General features: G+C 34.1%; 1 protein-coding gene across 2 annotated transcripts in view; it reads left to right on the top strand.

The window, feature by feature from the left end:
• SACS (sacsin molecular chaperone) overlaps positions 1–18,665 on the top strand; it is a 100,521-nt gene extending 81,856 nt beyond the window's left edge. For both annotated transcript variants that reach the window (XM_036742751.1, XM_036742752.1), the window contains one exon: positions 5,677–18,665. In XM_036742751.1, the coding sequence (XP_036598646.1) occupies positions 5,677–17,225 (11,549 nt within the window). In that variant the 3' untranslated portion in view covers positions 17,226–18,665. The remainder of the gene's footprint in view (positions 1–5,676) is intronic.
• Positions 18,666–20,393: the final 1,728 nt, after the last annotated feature.

Raw genomic sequence — 20,393 nt, 5'->3', positions numbered from 1 at the left:
TAATAGTAATTATATTACCCAGAGCAAAGAAAAAAGACCTGGGAATAGTGTGTGAGATACAGGGAATGCCGTGGGTGAATTTTTATGCTATGGGTGGTATAAATTTATAGAAGAAAGATGCTAAATTTTTTGGTGTAGTCCTGCAGAGGAAAAGTGTTAGATGGACACCCCCATCCATAATTTGTGAAATTTTTTTTTGTGTGAACACATTATCATTTTTTACAAGACAATGAGTGAGAAATTAGGCCTTAGTGCTTTACAGAAATTGACTTTGTTGGATAGTATCTAATTCCATAATGTAGGGAATATCGATATTAGGGCTAGATTAGAAATTAAATGTTTAAAATGCTTATTGATTATTAAATACAAACATTAATAAATTTATTTTCAAGCTTTTACTGAAAGTGAAAGTAGAATAAATACTGTGATTATATAAATGATAGCCAAAGACTTTGAACAGTGAAAATTTGATTTGATATATTAGACCAGGGCTGTCCAACCTTAGGTTTTTATTGAAACAATAGAAAATATATTTTGATTTGCCATTTTGGTGAGAGCTCTGTGGTAGCTTGGCTTCGTTTACTAAAGTAGTTATGTAAATTTCTATGTTTGTAGGCAGATCGCATAAATTGCACTGCTGCCACATATAGGACAGCCCTGTACTAGATGGTGAAAGTGTCGATGATAGTTCAGTTATGTCAGTGGTTTGTCTAGGAGCTGTGGACTCAAACAGTTATGCACAGGTCATTAAGCAAAATATAGAACAATAAAATAGTGACATTTGTAGTGTATTGAGAACCACACCATTTGTAACTCTGAGTTTATTATTTTATAGTTTACTGTTGTAGATTAAGGGATTTGCTAAGATGTTTGCATTTGTACTTCTGAGCTTTCTTTGAAGCCAGTGAGGTCATTAAATGTTAGTTTTTCTTTTTGGGAAGATAGGGCTCAACCTGAAACTTAATGAGATGTTTTATTAAGCTTTTGCTATATTTGTGTGTGAAAAAGGGAAATACTTTATTCTTTATAAAGTATTATAGTCAACTGCTATAAAACATTAAATTGAGGTTGCCATTGCTAATCACTACTTAAGTGACTTAAAAATTTGTGATTTTCTCAATTCAGGTTCTTTCTCCAGTGGTACAGATTACAACTTTTCCTTTTAGTGGAGTGTCTTTAAAATGCCAGGAAAAACTCCCTAACAATGAGAGCTATCTAAAAAATGGACTGGATGCCCTCAGAATATAGAGTGGAAAGAGCTTTTGCTTTGGAAACAGAAAATATGAATTCATATTCTACCTCTGATACTTATTACCTTTGTAACCTTAGATTCTCCCTGGGCCTCAGTTTCTTCATTTATGAAATAAAAGGATTGGAATAGGTAGCCTCTGAGTTCCTTTCCAACCCTAGGTCTGTGATCTTATGAACCTGTGAAGGTAGTAGTATTCTCCTAATTGAAGGTCTTCAGTCAAAAGCTGAATTACCATGTAATTTCAGAATTGCTGTGGCCAAATAATTTATCACCCTGTAGCCAGGTATTGAATCAACCTAGCCTGGTCCTTGGATGACATAAGAGTCAATCACTGGGTCTCCAGGACATTTCTAGGTTTTTTTTTTCCTTAGAACTTTTCAGAGCTTAGTTCTGTTGCAATATGTATTGAAAACCAGGGTTACTATCATGCTATGATTAGGTATTCACTTTAGTGAATTTTTTGAATAGTTTTTTCTGTAGAAGCAGAAAATTAGAGTGAGTTATTGAAATATGATTCTGGTAATCTCAGAGCTGCTAATTAGGTTGAAAAAAAAAACCCCTGGATTTATTGGAATGCTCAGGAATTGAGGTGTTTTAAATTTTTAACCGAGCTTTTTTGTTTTAATTTATAATAAATAAAATACATGTTAATGTGCTTTTTTATCTTGGTAGAATAAATGCTATTGATAGAACCTAGACTTGTGATTTTATTGTCCCCTAAGTAAGGAAAATTATCTGTCAGTGTAGATTAGCACCTTCTCTGTAACTTGCACTCTTAAAGAGTTGTCCAGAGCACTGATAGGTTTAATAACTTGCCCAGAATTACACAGCTAGTGTGTGTTGGAGATAAGACTTAAACCCTGGCTTTAGGCCAGATCTCTATCCACCAGATCATACTGCCTCTTACAAATGAACAATAAGCATAATTTAGTCTTTGGTTGATGCTCAGAATCTTTTAGTAATTTAATTACACCATTATAATACAATTATTGCTCTGTATTGACCATATAATTTACTCAGGGAATTTTTTTAAAAGAAAGAAACCCTCTGATTTGAGCTGGTTTTCTTATAGCTTATCTATTTTTCTTAAAAGTAAAGTTTACTAAAGAAAGTAATAACAACAACAAAAGGTACCAGGTAATTGAAACTTATTTGTTCTAATTAATTGGGTTGAGTTGAAGTTTTATTGTACTATTTGCAAGGATCTTTTTAGACCATGGATTCTTAAATCTTTTTTATTTCATCAATACTTATGACAGTCTGGTGAAGCTTGTTGAGCTACCCTCAAAATAATATTTTTAAGTAACCAAAGAAAATTCTAAGTTTCAATTCAAGTTTAGTGAAAATGAAGATTTTTTTTTCTATCTAAGTTCATGGATCCTGTGAAACTCATGCACAGGATCTTTGGACCTCAGGTTAAGACACCCGTGTTTTAGGCACATAAAGTATCTTTGGTTTTTTTGATATGTGAGAAAACATCTTTTCTCCAAATTTCCCATAAACATATTCTCCAGAGAAATCTTGTTGCTTTTGCTAACCTTTAGCAGTCATTCCTGGAAATTAGTGATGGTATATAATGTTTAAGGCCATGGAAAACATTAGTGACTTACAAAAAAATTCTGTAAATTCTGTGTTGATAACACCGCATAACTGGAATTATTTTTGAGGAAAAGATTATTTCATTGTTCTTATGTAGAGGTGCTTACTAATCAAGAGTGTGAAAATGTTTTCCTCTGTATTAACAGTTTTGTTGTAATAAAAATCAAATAACTTAAACTTGGTGAAGATTCAAAGCAGTAAAACAAAGGAGAAATCAGGACTTCAGCTTTGCCTAAGGTAGATGCTTAGGTTTGTGCCTCAATGACTTCCCTTATTTTTTTTTCCCTAGTGTGGTTTTACTTGAGCATGGTTGCTGTGTTAGCTAGCTGCATGTTGTTTGTGTTTGTGTTATAAATTGACATTTTATTCATACCAGTACCTGACAATTTGCCTCTAATTAAGTATATATTTTATATACTTATGCTGGAGTCCATGTGAAAGTATTATACAGGATTGTTTACTGGATGAACATTATGCCTAACCATTGTAAATATAGGACATTAGTTAGTAATCTACATACAAGAAACAATTTGGGGTTTTTTTGGGTATCAGTTAATGATTTTGATGTGTATAATGTGCTTCCTTAGTCTGTGGACTCACTTCAGAATTTGTTTCACTGATTTTGTTATAGAAAATTACTTGAATTAAAAAGTACAGAATAGAATGATACTGCATTATCTTATAGAAAGTACATTAATGAATTATCTTCCTTTGCCCAAATTAATTTTTTAAAAAAAAATTGTATTGGTGGTTCTGATTTAGAAGTAATCATGTAAAAAAGATTGTAATTTTTGAATCTAATTTACATTAGTTTCTAATATGCCACTTTTAATATTTCAGAAGGATTAGGAAATATGTTTAAATAGTAGAAAATGATTAGTTTTTCATATCACGGTAGTCCCTTTTATTTTTTGCCGTGATTAATTAATAGTTATCGGTCAGATTGTTTTGGATTTTCAACATTCATGAATGAACTGGATTTCTACTCATCTTTTTATTGCAGCTTTGCCTTATTTTGTGTTTGGATATTGGAAAAATGTAGCTTACTATCACTAAAAATAATAATATTTTAAAATAAATACACTATTAAAACACTAATTTTTGGTTCAGAATGGGACTCATGGATCTACTATATACCATCCAGATGTTTTGTAAGACTTTATAATTTTACTCAATATTGTTGAGTTTGAAATTAAATGCTATGGTGTTGAATATGAAAATATTTGGAATATGGCTGATAATACTATCCTATAGTAGACAAAATACTAACATATCTCTACCAGAATTTTTTTTCTAAACACAGCAAGGGATGTAACTCCTTGAAAAATAACTTTTGTTAAAATTAGTTATAACTCTCCATGCCTTTAAGACTCTAAAAAACTTCCTCCCCGCCACCCTAATTTGGAAGTTAGGGAGGTATATTTCTCAAATATCCTATGTTCCCCAGCTTCTTTTATAACAGTATTCTATAATGTTTTCCAAAATTTATTCAGAATTCAGTTATAGTCTTGAAACTACTCAGGGCAACATTACTAAATTTCTTAGAACTTTGCTTCTCACTGCCTTGGCCAACGTGGATGTTTATTTTTCTCGTCTGTAAACCAAAACAAAACAAAGCAATACAAAAACTCTTCACAGATCTGAAGTTTGTGTTTTCACGTAGCTTAATTTATTGCTTTGTGTTTTAAAATTTTTGTTGATACCTTTTCCCCCACTAGAGCCAATTTCTTGATATGCCTTTAACCCACAGTACTCAAATCAACAGATAAAATGACCACATCTGAAATATGCACCAGGAGGGAGGAAATAATCGTTTCATCACCTAATCTCCGGGACCAAGATTTTAAAAATGTTTTTATTGACAGCTTTTTTATATATCACTTTCATTTTCCATTATAGCTCTGGAACCAAGATTGCTCAGGCAATAGTTCTTTTTAAAGAAGGGCATTTGTAGAGATAAATAGTATTTCTTAATAATTATGTTAATAATAATAATGCATTGGTGAAATATATTCTTATCTTGTCTTAATCTTTTTTTCTTCATGCTTCGTTTCTTCTGATTAGGATTATATTAAAAACATGAAAATGTTTTGAGGTGAAATAGTTAGGAGTTCTAAGCTAAAGACCTGATATCTGGGCCTCAGTAGCTATTGAAGTCAACAGTTCTAGAGGGAGTATGGTACATTTAAAATAAGATTGACTAGGTGTGGGGAAACCCATACTCTGGTTTTACTCTTTCTCTTTGTGACCTTGGTGAAGTTTTAAAATTTTAAAAATCTCTTTGGATCTGTTTCTTCATCTGTAAAAATGAGGGAGTTCAACTATCCTCACTGTTCCTTTTGATTCAATGATTTGAAGCACAAATGAAACAAAACTGATTCTTTAGATATTCTAGAATTGGACAAAATATATATTTTTACAAAAGGTTATTCACTTGAAGAGCTAAAAGTTCTAATTATGGTAATGTACCTTAGGAAGTATGGTCTTTGTAGTATAATTTAGAAAACATCTTTATATGTACAATGTATATATTTTAAAGCACCAAAGACAGGGCCTTTTTTCAAAGGCTTCATATGTATGTGTTTCTGTATACACACAAATATACATAAATTTATGCAATATGTATTCAAACATGTATGTGTACATATACATACGTACATAGTCCACATATATTTGATCTAAATATCATCCAGAATTATGTTTTTAAACTAGTTATACACACATATATGACATAAAATATATAATGTAGTTAGAATATAAAGCCAAAAACCATTAGAGTTTTATATCTATTCACAAATAACGTTATTATTCAATATGATTTACAGGAAGACCCTGCACTCAACTGCAGCTTCTGAACCCAGAACGATTTGCACGTCTTATTAAAGAAGTAATGAATGCATTTTGGCCTGGCAGAGAATTGGTAGTTCAGTGGTATCCATTTGCTGAAGACAGTGATCATCCATCTGTTGCATGGCTTAAGATGGTTTGGAAGAATCTCTATATACATTTTTCAGAGGATTTGTCTCTATTTGATGAAATGCCACTTATCCCTAAGACTACATTGGAGGAAAGTCAGACATTTGTGGAACTAATTAGACTCAGGATCCCATCCCCTGTTATTTTAGATGATGAATCTGAAGCACAGCTTCCAGAATTTTTAGCAGACATAGTACAAAAGCTTGGAGGTATTGTCCTTAAAAAACTAGATCCTTCTATACAGCATCCTCTTATTAAAAAATATGTACATTCCCCATTACCAAGTGCTGTTTTGCAGATAATGGAGAAGATGTCATTGCAGAAACTGTGTAATCAAGTAGCTTCATTGCTTCCAACACATAAAGATGCTCTGAGGAAATTCTTAGCTAGTTTAACTGATATAAATGAAAAGGAGAAAAGAATCATTCAAGAACTGACGATATTTAAAAGAATTAATCATTCATCTAGTCAAGGGATTTCCTCTTTTACAAAATTGAAAGGTTGTAAAGTGTTACATCATACTGCTAAACTTCCACCAGATATGAGACTCTCGATTCCAGTAATTGATAACAGTGATGAAGCTACCATACGTTTGGCAAATATGTTGAAAGTAGAGCAGTTAAAAAGCACTGGCTGCTTAAAGTTTATTTTAAAAGATATTGAAAATGGTTTTTATACTCATGAAGAAACAACACAGCTTATGCTGTGGATTCTTGAACATCTGTCCTTTCTGAAAAATGAGAATCTACGTGTAATTGAGTGGGTAATGCCATTAAAATTTATTCAGATTTCACAGGGACACATTGTTTCAGCCAGTGAACTCTTTGATTCTGATGTTGGTATGCTACAGGATTTGTTTTATGCTGAGGAAGAAATCTCCTTTCCACCTAGTATTTTTACTTCTTCAGACATTCTTCATTCTTTGAGACAGATAGGGTTAAAAAATGAAACTAATCTCAAAGAAAAAGATATTATACAAGTGGCCAAAAAAATTGAAGAATTACAAGTTAGTTCTAGCCCAAATCTGGATGCCCTTTTAAAGAAAGCTAAAACTCTCTTAATGGTTTTGAATAAAAATCATACACTATTACAGTCACCTGAAGCAAAAGCAACACTGAAGAAGATAAAGTGGGTTCCAACATGCAAGGAAAGGCCTCCAAATTATCCAGGATCTTTAATCTGGAAAGGAGACCTTTGTAATCTTTGTTCACCACCAGAAATGTGTGACGTATCTCATGCTACTTTAGTTGGTTCATCAGTTCCTCTTGTTGAGAGTATCCATGCAAATTTAGAAAAAACTCTTGGCATATTCACAAAACCTAGTATAAATGCAGTCTTAAAACACTTTAAGATTGTTGTTGATTGGCATAGTTCAAAAACCTTTAGTGATGAAGACTATTACCAGTTCCAACATATTTTGCTTGAGATTTATGGATTCATGCATGATCATTTAGATGAAGGCAAAGAAGCTTTTAAAGCTTTGAAGTTTCCATGGGTCTGGACAGGTAAAAAATTTTGTCCCCTGGCTCAGGCAGTAATAAAACCAATACATGATCTTGAACTTCAGCCTTATTTGCACAGTGTGCCTAAAACTATGGCAAAATTCCATCAACTATTTAAGGCCTGTGGTTCAATAGAAGAGTTGACAGCAGACCATATTTCCATGGTCATTCAGAAGGTATATCTTAAAAGTGATGAAGAACTCAGTGAAGAAGAAAGTAAACAAAACCTTCATCTTATGCTGAATATTATACGATGGCTGTATAGCAGTCAGATTCCAGCAAGCCTCAATACACCAGTACCAATTCACTATAGCAAGAATCCTTCAAAACTTATGATGAAACCAATTCATGAATGTTGTTACTGTGATATTAAAGTTGATGACCTTAACGACTTACTGGAAGATTCTGTGGAACCAATTATTTTGGTGCATGAGGACATACCCATGAAAACTGCAGAATGGTTAAAAGTTCCATGCCTCAGTACAAGACTGATCAATCCTGAAAATATGGGGTTTGAGCAGTCAGGACAGAGAGAACCACTTACTGTAAGAATTAAAAACATTCTGGAAGAATATCCTTCAGTTTCAGATATTTTTAAGGAGCTACTTCAAAATGCTGATGATGCAAATGCAACAGAATGCAATTTCATGATTGATATGAGAAGAAACATGGACATAAGAGAGAATCTTTTAGATCCAGGGATGGCAGCCTGCCATGGACCTGCTCTGTGGTCATACAACAATTCTGAATTTTCTGATTCAGACTTTATAAACATAACTAGATTAGGAGAATCTTTAAAAAGAGGAGAGGTTGATAAAGTTGGAAAATTTGGTCTTGGATTTAATTCTGTGTACCATCTCACTGACATTCCCATTATTATGAGTCGAGAGTTCATGATAATGTTTGATCCAAATATAAATCATCTCAGTAAGCATATTAAAGATAAATCTAACCCTGGCATCAAAATTAATTGGAGTAAACAACAAAAAAGACTTAGGAAATTTCCTAATCAGTTCAAGCCGTTTATAGATGTGTTTGGCTGTCAGTTACCACTAACTGTAGAAGCACCTTACAGTTACAAAGGAACTCTTTTCCGACTTTCATTTAGAACACAACAAGAATCTAAACTGAGTGAGATCAGTAGTACTTGCTATAATACAGCAGACATTTACTCCCTTGTGGATGAATTTAGCCTCTGTGGACATAGACTTATCCTTTTCACTCAGAATGTCAATACCATGTTTTTGAAGTACTTGAAAATTGAAGAAACCAATCCTAGTTTAGCACAAGATATAATCATCATTAAAAAAAACATGTGTTCCTCCAAAGCATTAAATATACCTGTTGTAAGTGTTTTAAAAGAAGCTGCTAAGCTCATGAAGACTTGCAGCAGCAGTAATAAAAAACCTCCCATGGATATACCAAAGTCATCTTGCATATTACAGATCACAGTTGAAGAATTTCGTCATGTGTTCAGAAGAATTGCTGATTTGCAGTCACCACTTTTTAGGGGTCCAGATGATGATCCAGCTGCCTTATTTGAAATGGCGAAATCAGGACAGGGTAAAAGGCCATCTGAAGAGTTACCACAGAAAACAGTGGATTCTACTACATGGCTAATATGTACTTGCATGGATACTGGGGAGGCTTTAAAATTTTCCCTGAATGAAAGTGGAAGAAGGCTTGGGCTTGTTCCCTGTGGTGCAGTGGGAGTCTTATTTTCTGAAGCCCAAGACCAAAAATGGACTGTGAAACAACACATTGGTGAAGTTTTCTGCTATTTACCTCTGAGAATAAAAACAGGATTGCCAGTTCACATCAATGGCTGTTTTGCCGTTACGTCCAATAGGAAAGAAATATGGAAGACAGATACAAAAGGAAGATGGAACAATGTGTTCATGAGACATGTTATTGTTAAAGCCTACCTAGAAGCACTCAGTATTTTACGAGAGTTAGCCATAAGTGGAGAACTAATTGGTTATACTTACTATGCTGTGTGGCCTGATCCTGATTTAGTTCATGATGATTTTTCTGTGATATGCCAAGGTTTTTATGAAGATATAGCTCATGGGAAAGGTAAAGAAGTGTCTAGAGTCTTCTCTGATGGATCCACGTGGGTTTCTATGAAGAATGTGAGATTTTTAGATGATTGTATACTTAAAAGATCAGACATTGGTCCTGCTGCTTTTAAGATCTTTTTAAAATACCTTAAGAAAACTGGATCAAAGAATCTCTGTGCTGTTGAACTTCCTTCTTCAGTAAAACTGGGATTTGAAGAAGCAGGTTGCAAACAGATACTTCTTGAGAACACATTTTCTGAGAGGCAGTTTTTTTCAGAAGTATTTTTCCCAAATATACAAGAAATTGAAGCAGAACTTCGGGATCCTTTAATGTATTTTGTTTTAAATGAAAAGGTTGAGGAATTCTCTGGAATTCTTCGTGTAACTCCATGTGTTCCTTGCTCTTTGGAGGGCCATCCTTTAGTCTTGCCTTCAAGGTTGATCCATCCTGAAGGACGAGTTGCAAAGTTATTTGAAACTAAAGATGGAAGATTTCCTTATGGGTCCACCCAGGATTATCTTAATCCTATTATCTTGATTAAACTTGTTCAGTTAGGAATGGCAAAGGATGATATATTATGGGATGACATGCTAGAGCGTGCAGAGTCAGTAGCTGAAATTAATAAAAGGGACCATTCTGCTGCTTGCCTAAGAAGTAGCATTTTATTGAATCTTATTGATGAAAAACTAAAAATCAGGGATCCTAGAGCAAAAGAATTTTCTTCAAAATATCAAACAATCCCTTTTCTCCCATTTCTAACAAAACCAGCAGGTTTCTCTCTTGAGTGGAAAGGTAGCAGTTTTAAACCTGAAACTATGTTTGCAGCTACTGATCTTTATACAGCTGAGTACCAAGATATAGTTTGTCTTTTACAACCAATTCTCAATGAAAATTCTCATTCTTTTAAAGGTTGTGGTTCAATGTCATTGGCTGTCAAAGAGTTTTTGGGGTTACTTAAGAAACCAACAGTTGATTTGGTTATAAACCAGTTAAAAGAGGTTGCAAAATCACTTGATGGAATTACATTGTATCAGGAGAATATCACCAATGCTTGCTACAAATACCTTCATGAGGCAATGCTACAAAATGAAACCACAAAGACAGCAATTATTGAACAGCTTAAAACTTATAATTTCATTTTAGTTGAGAATGCTTATGTTGAACCAGAAAAAGTATCATTTCATTTGAACTTTGATGCCGCACCGTATCTCTATCAGTTGCCGAATAAATACAAAAATAATTTCCGTGAACTCTTTGAAAGCATAGGTGTGAGATCTTCTTTTACAGTTGAAGATTTTGCCCTTGTTTTGGAATCAGTAAATCAAGAGAGAGGAACAAAGCAGATAACTGAAGCAAACTTTCAGCTTTGCAGACGAATTATTAGTGAAGGAATATGGAGTCTTATTAGAGAAAAGAATCAAGAATTTTGTGAGAAAAAGTATGGCAAAATATTGTTACCAGACACTAATCTCGCTCTTTTGCCTGCTGAATCATTATGTTACAATGATTGTCCCTGGATAAAAGTCAAGGATACCGCTGTAAAATACTGTCATGCCGATATTCCTAGGGAAGTAGCTGTAAAACTTGGAGCTGTACCAAAGCGACATAAGGCCTTAGAAAGATATGCATCTAATATCTGTTTCACAACACTTGGAACTGAATTTGGACAGAAAGAGAAACTGACCAGTAGGATTAAAAGTATCCTTAATGCTTATCCTTCAGAAAAAGAAATGTTGAAAGAGCTCCTTCAAAATGCTGATGATGCTAAAGCCACAGAAATTTGTTTTGTTTTTGATCCAAGACAACATCCAGTTGATAGAATATTTGATGATAAGTGGGCACCACTACAAGGGCCAGCACTTTGTGTGTATAACAATCAACCATTTACTGAAGATGATGTCAGAGGAATTCAAAACCTTGGAAAAGGTACAAAAGAAGGAAATCCTTGTAAAACTGGACAATATGGCATAGGATTCAATTCTGTATATCACATTACTGACTGTCCTTCTTTTATTTCTGGTAATGACATACTCTGTATCTTTGATCCGCATGCAAGATATGCACCAGGAGCTACATCAGTTAGCCCTGGACGCATGTTTAGGGATTTAGATTCAGATTTCAGAACACAGTTCTCAGATGTTCTAGATCTCTATTTAGGTGATCATTTTAAACTGGACAATTGCACAATGTTTAGATTTCCACTTCGTAATGGAGAAATGGCCAAAGTTTCAGAAATTTCCTCTGTTCCATCATCAGACAGAATGGTTCAGAACCTTTTGGATAAATTGCGTTCAGATGGGGCAGAACTTCTTATGTTTCTTAATCATATGGAAAAGATTTCTATTTGTGAAATAGAAAAGGCAACAGGTGCACTCAATGTACTGTATTCAGTAAAAGGCAAAATAACAGATGGAGATAGATTAAAACGGAAACAATTTCATGCAGCTGTAATTGACAGTGTTACAAAAAAGAAGCAGCTGAAAGACATACCAGTACAACAAATTACATATACTATGGATACTGAAGACTCTGAAGGTAACCTTACTACGTGGCTAATTTGTAACAGATCAGGATTTTCAAGCATGGACAAAGTTTCTAAGAGTGTCATTTCAGCTCATAAGAATCAGGATATTACTCTTTTTCCACGTGGTGGAGTAGCAGCTTGCATTACTCATAATTACAAGAAACCCCATAGAGCCTTCTGCTTTTTGCCACTTTCTTTAGAAACAGGGCTACCTTTTCATGTAAATGGACACTTTGCTTTGGACTCAGCAAGAAGAAATTTGTGGCGGGATGATAATGGAGTTGGTGTTCGAAGTGACTGGAATAATAGTTTGATGACTGCCTTAATAGCACCAGCATATGTTGAATTACTGATTCAGTTAAAAAAGCGTTACTTCCCAGGTACTGACCCCACAATGTCAATTTTACAAAATACAGCTATTCATGTTGTAAAAGACACTTTAAAGAAGTTTTTGTCATTTTTCCCAGTCAACAGACTTGACTTGCAACCAGACCTGTATTGTCTGGTGAAAGCACTTTACAGTTGTATTCATGAAGATCAGAAACGCTTGTTACCTGTAGTAAGGGCTCCAAATATTGATGGTTCAGATTTACATTCTGCAGTTATTATCACTTGGGTTAACATGTCTACTTCAAACAAAACCAAACCATTTTTTGACAACTTGCTTCAGGATGAATTACAACACCTTAAAAATGTAGAGTACAACATCACAACACGTAAGACTATAGCAGAAAATGTTTACAGACTGAAACATTTGCTTTTAGAAATTGGATTCAACTTGATATATAATTGTGATGAAACTGCCAATCTTTACCACTGTCTCTTAGATGCAGAAATTCCAGCTAGCTATGTAACTCCTGCTGATGTCCGGTCATTTCTGATGACATTTTCCTCTCCTGACACTAATTGTCACATTGGGAAATTGCCTTGCCGCCTTCAACAGACTAATTTGAAGCTGTTTCACAGTTTAAAGCTTTTGGTAGATTATTGTTTTAAGGATGCAGAAGAAAATGAGATGGTCGTTGAGGGACTGCCACTTCTGATTACAGTTGATAGTGTTTTACAGATTTTTGATGCAAAACGTCCCAAGTTTCTTACGACATATCATGAATTGATACCTTCCCGCAAGGATTTGTTTATGAACACATTGTATTTGAGATACAGCAATATTTTATTGACTAACAAAGTTGCAAAAGTTTTTGACATTACCAGTTTTGCTGATTTGTTATCCTCTGTGTTACCACGTGAATATAAAACTAAAAGTTGTACAAAGTGGAAAGAAAATTTTGCAAGTGAATCGTGGCTTAAAAATATGTGGAATTTTATCAGTGAATCTGTAAATGTGAAAGAAGATCAAGAAGAAATTAAACCAACTTTTGACATTGTTGTTGATACGCTAAAGGATTGGGCTCTGCTTCCAGGAACTAAATTTACTGTTTCAGCCAGTCAACTTGTTGTTCCAGAGGGGGATGTCCTACTTCCTCTAAGCCTTATGCATATAGCTGTTTTTCCAAATGCCCAGAGTGATAAAGTTTTCCATGCTTTAATGAAAGCAGGTTGTATTCAGCTTGCTTTAAACAAAATTTGTTCCAAAGACAATGTGATTGTTCCTCTGCTGTCAGCTCACACAGCAAACATAGATAATCCTATGAGCATTTTGAAGGCCATACATTATATGGTCCAGACATCAACATTTAGAACTGAAAAATTAGCAGAACATGATTTTGAAGCTCTCTTAATGTATTTCAATTGTAATTTAAGTCACTTGATGTCTCAGGATGACATTAAAATTTTAAAATCACTTCCATGCTACAAATCTATTAGTGGTCGATACATGAGCATTGCAAAATTTGGAGCATGTTATGTACTTACAAAAACCATCCCTTCAGCTGAAGTGGAAAAATGGACACTATCCTCATCATCTGCATTTCTTGAAGAAAAAATACATTTGAAGGAATTATATGAAGTTCTTGGCTGTGTACCTGTAGATGATCTTGAAGTATATTTGAAACACCTTTTACCAAAGATTGAAAATCTCTCTTATGATGCAAAATTAGAACATCTCATTTACCTAAAGAACAGATTATCTAGCATTGAAGAATCATCAGAGATAAAGGAACAGCTTTTTGAAAAGTTGGAAAGTCTGTTGATAATTCATGATGCAAGCAATCGTTTAAAATCTGCAAAACATTTTTATGACAGAACTGTGAGAGTTTTTGAAGTTATGCTTCCAGAAAAATTATTCATACCCAAGGATTTCTTTAAAAAACTGGAGCACCTCACTAAACCCAAGAACCAAGCTTCATTCTTAACATCATGGGTAATGTTCTTAAGAAATATTGGACTCAAATATATTCTTTCTCAACAGCAATTACTGCAATTTGCTAAGGAGGTAAGTATGAGAGCTAATACAGAAAACTGGTCTAAAGAAACACTGCAAAACACAGTAGATGTCCTTCTTTATCACATATTTCAAGAACGAACGGATTTATTATCTGGAAATTTTTTGAAAGAATTATCTTTAATACCTTTCTTATGCCCTGAACGTGCTCCTGCTGAATTTATTAGATTTCATCCCCAATATCAAGAGGTAAATGGAACCCTTCCTCTTATACGGTTCAATGGAGCACAAGTAAATCCTAAATTCAAACAATCAGATGTCTTGCAGCTGTTGTGGACCTCCTGTCCTATTCTTCCTGAGAAAGCCACACCTTTGAGTATCAGAGAACAAGAAGGTAGTACTCTTGGTCCACAGGAACAACTTGAACAAGTTTTGACTATGCTTAATGTCAATTTAGATCCTCCTCTTGATAAAGTCATTCATAATTGCAGAAATATATGCAACATAACAACTTTGGATGAAGAGATGGTCAAAACTAGAGCCAAGGTCTTACGGAGTATTTATGAATTTCTTAGTGCAGAAAAAAAAGAGTTTCGCTTTCAGCTTCGAGGAGTTGCTTTTGTTATGGTAGAAGATGGTTGGAAGCTTCTAAAACCTGAGGAAGTAGTGATAAACCTAGAGTATGAGTCTGATTTTAAACCATACTTATATAAACTGCCTTTAGAACTTGGCACCTTTCATCAGTTATTCAAGCATTTAGGTACTGAAGATGTTATTTCAACTAAACAATATGTTGAGGTGCTGAGCCGTATATTCAAGAATTCTGAAGGAAAACAGTTAGATCCTAATGAAATGCGCACAGTTAAGAGAGTTGTTTCTGGACTGTTCAAGAGTCTTCAAAATGATTCAGTCAAGGTTAGAAATGATCTTGAGAATGTACGAGATCTTGCACTTTATCTTCCAAGTCAAGATGGTAGATTGGTAAAGTCAAGCATCTTAGTTTTTGATGATGCACCACATTATAAAAGCAGAATACAGGGACATATTGGTGTTCAAATGCTTGTTGATCTGAGCCAGTGTTACTTGGGAAAAGACCATGGTTTTCATACCAAGTTGATAATGCTCTTTCCTCAGAAACTCAGGCCTCGTCTACTGAGTAGCATTCTTGAAGAACAGTTAGATGAAGAAACACCAAAAATTTGTCAGTTTGGAGCATTATGTTCTCTTCAAGGAAGGTTGCAATTACTCTTGTCTTCAGAGCAGTTTATTACTGGACTCATTAGAATTATGAAGCATGAAAATGACAATGCTTTCCTGGCCAATGAAGAGAAGGCCATTAGGCTTTGCAAAGCCCTTCGAGAAGGACTAAAAGTTTCATGCTTTGAGAAGCTGCAAACAACATTAAGAGTCAAAGGATTTAATCCTATTCCCCATAGCAAAAGTGAAACATTTGCTTTTTTAAAACGGTATGGCAATGCAGTAATTTTGCTCTACATACAACATTCAGACAGTAAAGATATAAATTTCCTGTTAGCATTAGCAATGACACTTAAATCAGCAACTGACAATTTGATTTCAGACACCTCCTATTTAATTGCCATGTTAGGCTGCAATGACATTTATAGGATCAGTGAGAAACTTGACAGTTTAGGAGTGAAATATGACTCCTCAGAACCATCAAAACTTGAACTTCCTATGCCTGGCACTCCAATACCTGCTGAAATCCACTATACTCTACTTATGGATCCAATGAATGTTTTTTATCCAGGAGAATATGTTGGATATCTTGTTGATGCAGAAGGTGGGGATATCTATGGATCTTATCAGCCAACATATACATATGCAATTATTGTACAAGAAGTTGAAAGGGAAGATGCTGACAACTCTAGCTTTCTGGGAAAGATTTATCAGATTGATATTGGATACAGTGAATATAAAATAGTAAGCTCTCTTGACTTGTATAAATTTTCCAGACCTGATGAAAGTTCTCACAGTAGAGATAGTGCACCTTCTACCCCAACCAGTCCTACTGAATTTCCAGTTCCTGGACTTCGGAGTATACCTCCCATTTTCTCTGGAAAAGAGGGCCATAAGACATCTTCAAAACACCATTCACCCAAAAAGATTAAGGTAAATTCTTTGCCAGAAATATTGAGAGAAGTGACATCAGTAGTAGAACAAGCATGGAAGCTTCCAGAATCTGAAAGGAAAAAGATTATCAGACGATTATATTTGAAATGGCATCCAGACAAAAATCCAGAGAATCATGATATGGCTAATGAAGTTTTTAAGCATTTACAGAATGAAATTAGTAGATTAGAGAAACAGGCATTTATAGATCAAAACACAGATAGAACATCAAGGAGAACATTTTCAACAGCTTCTCGATTTCAGTCAGACAAATATTCATTTCAGCGATTTTATACTTCATGGAATCAAGAAGCAACAAGTCATAAATCAGAAAGGCAACAACAAAACAAAGAAAAGGGTCCTCCTTCTGCAGGGCAGTCTTATTCTCAACGGTTTTTTGTTCCACCCACTTTTAAGACTGTAGGTAATCCAGTTGAGGCACGGAGGTGGTTAAGGCAAGCTCGAGCAAATTTTTCTGCTGCCAGAAATGACCTTCATAAAAATGCTAATGAATGGGTATGCTTTAAATGCTACTTATCCACTAAATTAGCTTTGATTGCTGCTGACTATGCAGTAAGGGGAAAGTCAGATAAAGATGTGAAGCCAACTGCACTTGCACAAAAAATAGAGGAATATAGTCAACAGCTTGAAGGACTTACAAATGATGTTCATACATTGGAAGCTTATGGTGTGGATAGTTTAAAAACCAGGTACCCTGATTTGCTTCCTTTCCCTCAGATCCCAAATGATAGGTTCACTTCTGAAGTTGCTATGAGGGTGATGGAATGTACTGCTTGTATAATAATAAAACTTGAAAATTTTATACAACAGAAGGTATGAAGTGATTAAAGGGAACACTTTTTAGGTAGAGCTAAATATTGAACATGAATGCAAACAAACATTCATTTAGCCATCATACTTCCATGGGCTGAATTACCTTTTGTCTTGGAGTTTTTGAAATATAGTGCACAAAATTGATACTAACTTTGGATGACCATTAACATGAATTCCAACAAAAACTCTGAGCCTAAAAGAAAATTATTTTTACAAAATTATAGGAAAATGAGTTACATAATTGTTAAATGTATGTATGAGTGGTTAAAATGACATGTTATTGAACTGCACTTTATATAACCAAAGCTTAGCAGTTTGTTAGATAGGGTCTTCATATGTTTCTTGTTAGGATGAATTTTGTTTATGTTTCCAACAGGGTATAATTGTTTAAGGAATTACTGTAACACTGGACATATCACTGAGCTAAACAAATAAGGGGAAGTTGTCTCTGGAGTGAAGATTTCTTTCCCATATTTTTATTTGAGTGGACTCTTTTTTTTGGACCCATTGTTCTCTCATCAGCTGGCTCTGATTACGAATTTGTTCTCATTTTATATCCTCATAATAATCAGTACATTTGAATTGGTATAGTATTTTAATTATGTATCTTACTTGATTATGCATTCATAGTATGTATAAAAGTGCACCAAGTGTACTTTATGCTTTAAGTTTGAAAGGTTTTTTAAATGCATCTTTTTTGTTTACAAGCTTCCTATTTAAAGATTTCATGTAGATAGCATGAAATGGGTGGTGGCAGTTTATTACCAGATGTTGATAATGTTGTTGAAAACTGCTAACCAAAATAGCATTTTGAAGACTTATTATGTTTGTGTACATATTGTTTTCATAAACATCATTTGTATAGTGTGGGTGTACAGGTTGCAATTTTTTGTTTCATATGTCTAATGGTGCTGCAATATGATGTTCTATTTTTTTGTCTTTCACTATGACATTTCGTGATCTTTGGGACTTAGTTAACATTTCAGATATTGCAAATTGTAATATCCTTGATAATGCCATATAATTAATTTAGTACTTTTTTAAAAATAGGAATTATTATTTGGAAGTTTCCTCTCCCCCAAAATTTGTCCATATCTGATGTTGAATATTTATCATGTCCAAATGTAACATATTTATTTACTTGTTAGCAAAGTGAAAGTGTAATTTTTTTCGGAATGTAAAAAAGAGTTCAGTGACAATAAGTTTACACAAGTGCAGTAACTGAAACTAATTCTTGCAATCCAAAAGAAAAAATGCTGATATAGACTTTTATGCAATTAAGGGCTTAAGGAATGTTTTGAAACATTTTCACTATTATTGGTAACAAAAAGAATGTTTGCTTCTTGAAAAATGTATTGCTTCTGAATGTGAAGCCATGTAATTATTTCTGCTGTTATATTAAGTGCCATAATTTTAATAAAGCAAACATATATATACAAAGAAAAATTAATTGTAACTTTGATTTTTGAGAGACCTTTTATAGCTTTGAAATCAAGCTTCACTTTTGTACATTTCCAGCTTATAACGGATAAACTACAAGTGAAGATTTTCCTAGAATTTGAAAGTGGAGATTTTGTTTGGGTCTGGAATAAAAAAAAGTTGGGTTTGGAGGATAAGTCTAGCATAGACTTAAGCACATAGTAAATGTATTACTGTTTACTGAGATATTTTGCTACTTATTTTGAGACTAGTGTTTGGTTGGCCAGGTTTCTGGAGATAAGCCTCTTCACATTCGAGTAACTCTTCCTTAGACAGTAAACAGCTAGTATCATGTTTAGAGCCAAGGTGGAATAGATTTTTAGAAAGAGCACTGGACTTTGATTCTAATACTGACTTAGGGAGCAAGATGCTTAACCTATCTGAAACTTGTATTTTTACTAAAATCAGAATAATAATTCTTACATGATCTTCTTTACTGTTGTGAGTAAGGTTTTTTGTAAACCTTAAAATGCTATATATTTCTATTATTCTTATTGGTATTAATATAAAGAGAGGTAGTGAGGTTCATTGGCTAAAGAGCCAGCCTTAAAGCCAGAATGATCTGGATTCAAGTCCTGCCTTTGACATACTGGCTGGATGAGCCTGGGCAAGTTATTTTGCCTCTCAGTACTCAAAGCAACTCTCCAAGACTATAAGTTGCAGAGAAAGTGCCAAGTTTTGTTGATAGAATGAGTTTCCTCCACTCCGAGATCCTTATAGTAAGATACAGGATTTTGGACTGACCCTATTATTGGTAAGGTCTGCCAAAATTTGTGCTCTTGACAACACAACTTGCTGCAATTGGAGTTTTGGAGTTGAATTAAAAATTCTTTACCTTTCCAGTTAATGAGTGGAGATCATTAATTAGCAGATTTGTATCAAACGTTAAATATATGCACTAGAGCTTTTAAGTTTGTTTTTGTTTTAGACAATACTTATGAGAAATGAAAAAGGCCAGCCAGGTGAGAGAAATGTTTGAGAAAAGTAAGAGTCCTTTAGCTGAATGGTTTTTGAAGCAGGAGAAAGTCATCAGTACCACCATTACCAGGATTCTTTTTCTTTACCATATATATTTTAGCAAAATGCGAGGGAAAAAGAAATCTTCAGAGCAAATATTTAGGAGAAGTCACAAAGGGTGGCAATAAGCCATACTTGGTGTAGTAGAAAGAATCTGGTCTAGAAGACAGGAAACCTGTGTTCTAGTCTGATGCCTAATAATTTTGTTACCTTAGGTTGAGACAATTCTTCTTTACCTCTTTATGTAATCTGTAAATTGATATATTGCAATTGATAAAATGCTATAAAAAGAGCTCTTCATACATTATCTCATTTGATTCTCCTAAGAGAATCTGTAGCAATTATTTCCTTTTTACAGACAAGATAGTGGACTCAGACAGCTATTAAGTTTCAGAAATGACATTTCAACTCCAATCTTCCTGAATCCAAGTCCAGCATTCTATAAACCTTAATCCTAACTAATACTTAATTCTAATCCACAAGTGCACTCACTTAATCCTTCCAGCAAGTTGTAAGTTAGAGACCATTATCACCACTTTACAAAATAAGCTCATTTAATGATACCCATAATCATATAGCTAGTATCAGAGGTAGGATTTTAGTACTAATCTCTGTGTACTTGAAGTCAAGTAAGCATTTATTAAGGATCTTCTTTGTGACAATCACTCTTAGACTCTG

This window comes from Trichosurus vulpecula, chromosome 2, assembly GCF_011100635.1.
Source record: "Trichosurus vulpecula isolate mTriVul1 chromosome 2, mTriVul1.pri, whole genome shotgun sequence".
Taxonomy (NCBI): domain Eukaryota; kingdom Metazoa; phylum Chordata; class Mammalia; order Diprotodontia; family Phalangeridae; genus Trichosurus; species Trichosurus vulpecula.
Note: the sequence above shows the minus strand (reverse complement) of the source record. Positions and strands in the feature narration are given on the sequence as shown.